This window comes from Olea europaea, unplaced genomic scaffold (genome assembly GCF_002742605.1).
Source record: "Olea europaea var. sylvestris unplaced genomic scaffold, O_europaea_v1 scaffold419, whole genome shotgun sequence".
Lineage (NCBI taxonomy): Eukaryota > Viridiplantae > Streptophyta > Magnoliopsida > Lamiales > Oleaceae > Olea > Olea europaea.
The window spans coordinates 265,162-269,092 of record NW_019261692.1 but is presented as its reverse complement, the minus strand read 5'-3'; the positions used below and the strand labels follow the sequence as shown (position 1 = coordinate 269,092).

The 3,931-nt window shown below is 34.7% G+C and overlaps 1 protein-coding gene across 1 annotated transcript; it reads left to right on the top strand.

Moving 5' to 3' along the window:
• The first annotated feature begins 322 nt into the window (after positions 1 to 322).
• On the top strand, positions 323 to 3,680 carry LOC111387698 (plant intracellular Ras-group-related LRR protein 4-like). The gene is made up of 5 exons (XM_023012278.1): positions 323 to 612; positions 1,053 to 1,767; positions 1,894 to 2,807; positions 2,921 to 3,110; positions 3,380 to 3,680. The coding sequence occupies exons 2-4, from the start codon at positions 1,071 to 1,073 to the stop codon at positions 3,065 to 3,067; spliced, it is 1,758 nt and encodes a 585-aa protein (XP_022868046.1). The 5' UTR covers positions 323 to 612; positions 1,053 to 1,070; the 3' UTR covers positions 3,068 to 3,110; positions 3,380 to 3,680.
• Positions 3,681 to 3,931: the final 251 nt, after the last annotated feature.

The window sequence follows — 3,931 nt, the reverse complement described above, 5'->3', positions numbered from 1 at the left end:
TGACAATGGATATGATCACATTAATCATTAGCCATTCCAATAAGGTGCACCAATGGCATCCGAAATGTCCACATACAAGTAAATTTATTTATTAATTAAATTAGGAAATAGAATACTTATTTTAAACAACTGTAAAAGCACTTAAGACTATGGTTAGCACAATACAATTTTTTTGAATTATTATTATTATTTTTTTATAAAAATGTAATTGAATTATTTTTCGTTAATCAAGTTGACTAATTCATATTACAGATTAAAGAATAATTAATAATGAATTTAATAAAATTATGTTGAACACTTTGCTAAGAGCTATTGAAATGCAAGGGCATTCGTGGAAACCAAAATAAAAAAATGCAATAAAGACAAGAAATGCTAATATCTTGTTTGTACAAATAATATTCTTAGATCAAAATATTGAATTATCCACCAAAATTTACACTATGAACCAGATTCAAAATTCAACAGAATCCAGTGGATAATTCTTTGTATAGTAGAAGAAAGTTTTATAATTTATAATCCTACCATCGAATGTATTAGATATTCTCCCTTTGTTTCTCAGATTTCAAAAATATCAGCAATTGATAGAAACATTTCTGATTCATCATTGTAGGAGTAAGATTTTATTCTACGGTTTTGCATATTATCAAATTGATTCTATGTTTTTTTTTTTTTCGTGTCTGAAAACAGATTATTAATAATATTTTTCCAGTGAAGAAATCGTGATTTGAAGCGCATAATGTGGTAATGAGCAGTTGTTGAATGAAGAATTTTTTGTTGAATTTTTAACTTTAATATTGATGTTATAAAAAGTTGTCAAGAAACAGGGGAAGGTCACTTTTGATTCTTGTTTTGTTCATCTTTAGTACTGATTTTGCTTTGAGAAAGGTAATTTTACCTTTTTTCTCCTTTGTTTTGGAATTCCTTCAAATGCAAATTTCGGAAAAACAACCTTTGGATTCTGTGGGCAATTCCTACGTATCAAAGTATTATAATATTCGATTTATATACAGTCGGGGGTTTATATTTATACTATTGTCTTTGAGAAATTCCAGGAGAAGAAGAAAATAATAATGGAGTACTCGGTGATGACAGTAGACCAGGTTGTAGAAGAGATAATGAGAATCCATAGATCCTTACCAGGCCGACCGGGAATCGATGACGTCGAAGCGGCAAAAACCTTAATCCGAAACTTGGAGAGAGAAGATCAGTTGAGACTGGAAGCAGTTGCGAGGCAAAGCAAAGGCAAAGATGTACCAGAAGAATTATTCAAGGTGTTACAAGAGATTCAGAGGAATTTCATCCATTTCCAGAGCGCGGAGCAAAAGAGGGAAGCTCTAAAACTGTTGGATCTTGAAGGTGTCCACTTACTGTTCGACGATTTGATTCAGAGAGCTTCCAAATGCTTGGGTTCTAATAATTCACGGTCGGGCGATGTTTCCTATAGTTCTTCGAGGAATTCAAGTAGTTTGTCCTTGGCAACTACGGCTTCCTTCACCGTTAACAGTTTCAATTCTCCGGCAACATTGACAACCCCAACCCCAACCCCAACCGCAATCACAACCACAACCAAATCATCTTCCCTGTCCAGTTCTTATAATGAGAAGGAGCGAGTAAAGGCATCTGAGTTGTTTAGCAAGGACGATTGTTATTTGAAGAAGACGAAGACTGTTTTTCAAGGTGATGGATTCGGGATAGGAGCTCGATCTGGGGATGTTCTAACTGGGCCCCAGATTGTTGATTCCACTCTGAAGCCGGCTATTACTTCAGGTAAGTTTGACTTAATTTGCTGCAAGGGGACTAGTGGATGTTTATTGAATTGCCAATTTTGATATGTGTTTATATTTATTTAGTGGATTTTCAATTTAATGTTGCATCAATTGTTTTGATTTGTAGGACAAGACGGTGATAAAATGAGTTTAATAAAGCTTGCTAGTTTGATTGAAGTATCAGCAAAGAAAGGAACTCGGGAGCTCAATCTTCAGCATAAATTGGCTGAACAAATTGAATGGCTCCCCGATTCAATAGGGAAGCTATTTGGTTTGATAAATATGAATTTGTCAGATAATCGAATTCTGGTGTTACCAGAGACAATAGGACGACTATCATCGCTGGAAATGTTGGATTTACATGGAAACAAAATCAGCGAATTGCCAGAATCCATTGGGGATTTGCTTAATTTAGTCCATCTTAACCTGAGTGGAAACCAACTAAAAACACTGCCTCCTACTATTGGTAAGTTAGTTCGGCTTCAAGATCTTGATTTAAGCTCAAATGGGATAATGGTTCTCCCAGAGACTATTGGATCACTTGTCAGTCTCAAGAAATTGAATGTTGAAACTAACGATATTGAGGAAATCCCTCATACTATTGGTCGATGTACTTCACTCGAACACCTTCATGCAGACTATAACCGACTTAAAGCTCTACCTGAAGCTGTAGGAAAAATTGGATCCTTGGAAGTACTGACAGTGCGTTACAATAATATCAAACAATTGCCAACCACAATGGCATCCTTATCAAGCTTGAGGGAGCTTGATGTTAGTTTCAATGAGCTTGAATCGGTCCCAGAGAGTCTGTGCTTTGCTACAACACTTGTAAAGATGAACATAAGCAATAATTTTGCAGACCTGCAGTTTTTGCCAAGGTCTATTGGGAACCTTGAGAGTCTAGAGGAGTTGGATATGAGCAACAACCAAATTAGATCCCTACCGGATTCTTTCAGAATGCTAACTCGACTACGTGTCTTGAATGTTGAGGGAAATCCTCTGGCTGTGCCGCCTAGAAATATCATTGAGAACGGAGCACAGGTAATCTGTGTTTGACACTTGTGTTACTTCAGTTCATCTGCAGTTTCTTCTTTATGCTTCTTTCCTTTTTTTCCAGAAGTTGTTAGGATTAATTGAGGTTATTTCCATTTCAGGCTGTTGTTCAATACATGGCTAATCTTGTTGCTCAGAGGGATGTGAAGTCACAACCAGTGAATCAAAAGAAATCTTGGGCTCAAATATGCTGCTTTTCAAGATCTAATAAACGCAAACGCAATGGCATGGACTACGCAAAAGCTTAATATGGTGCAGCTTGGATATAATATCGACAGCGAATTTCTTTGGGTAGGTCATTCTTCTCTTCATTATGATCCCTTTTTTTGTTATTTATTTTGAAATGAATTGTAAATGTTGTGGGATTTGTGAGTTCTCTGCAGAGATATTTCTTAACTCCTAAATTAGATTATTAATGAAAATTTCTCATTATGAACGTTTAATAACCTTTAAAGTTTCTCCATTTAACAAATGATCATATGTAGCTGTTTTAATAACAATAACTGAATGTTGGCTTTTGAGGGGAAAGCCTCACATGCTATTTTTATTTTATTATACAGGAAACTGAGCTGTGATTGGATTGGAAAAGCACTTGTGTATGGCCAAATTCATTTGTCTTTACAACAAAATGATCTGTTCGGATATGACTATGATCTTTGCTTCGTGTAATTGTAGATTGTTTTTTTTGTTTTTCAATTTTTGTTCTCTGCTAGTATCTTCAATTTCATTTTCCATTCTCGATCTAAAAATGAGCTGAATGATTAACTTCAACAGGTTAAATTGAGAAGAAAACTAGTTCTATTTATCACTCCTGGCTCATGATGAAGTCCAGCTTATTTAATTCAATTCCTTTGAAAGGAAGGAACCTAGTATCTGTCAAAACAACATATTTTTTATTTGGAATTTTTAACAAATTGTTAATATGGAATCTTATTAACATTTCGAAAAGAATCTTGTCAATGACACTGTAAACTTGAGTCACATTCTTGTGAAGCGGATACAGTGTTGAGTCCCACAGTGGAGCCAAGGGAGTCAATTTTTTATTTTTTTTTCTATTGGGTTGATATATAGGGAAAAAAAGAAAATTCCTAATTTTTTATTTTTTTTTTGCT

What these genes read in the sequence shown, in the direction of transcription:
- LOC111387698 (XM_023012278.1), top strand. Translation starts at nt 1,071, where the DNA reads ATGGAGTACTCGGTGATGACAGTAGACCAGGTTGTAGAAGAGATAATG. An exon ending in GAAGCCGGCTATTACTTCAG is followed by an intron (nt 1,768 to 1,893) that starts GTAAGTTTGACT and finishes TTTGATTTGTAG; the next exon opens with GACAAGACGGTGATAAAATG. An exon ending in TCATTGAGAACGGAGCACAG is followed by an intron (nt 2,808 to 2,920) that starts GTAATCTGTGTT and finishes TTTCCATTTCAG; the next exon opens with GCTGTTGTTCAATACATGGC.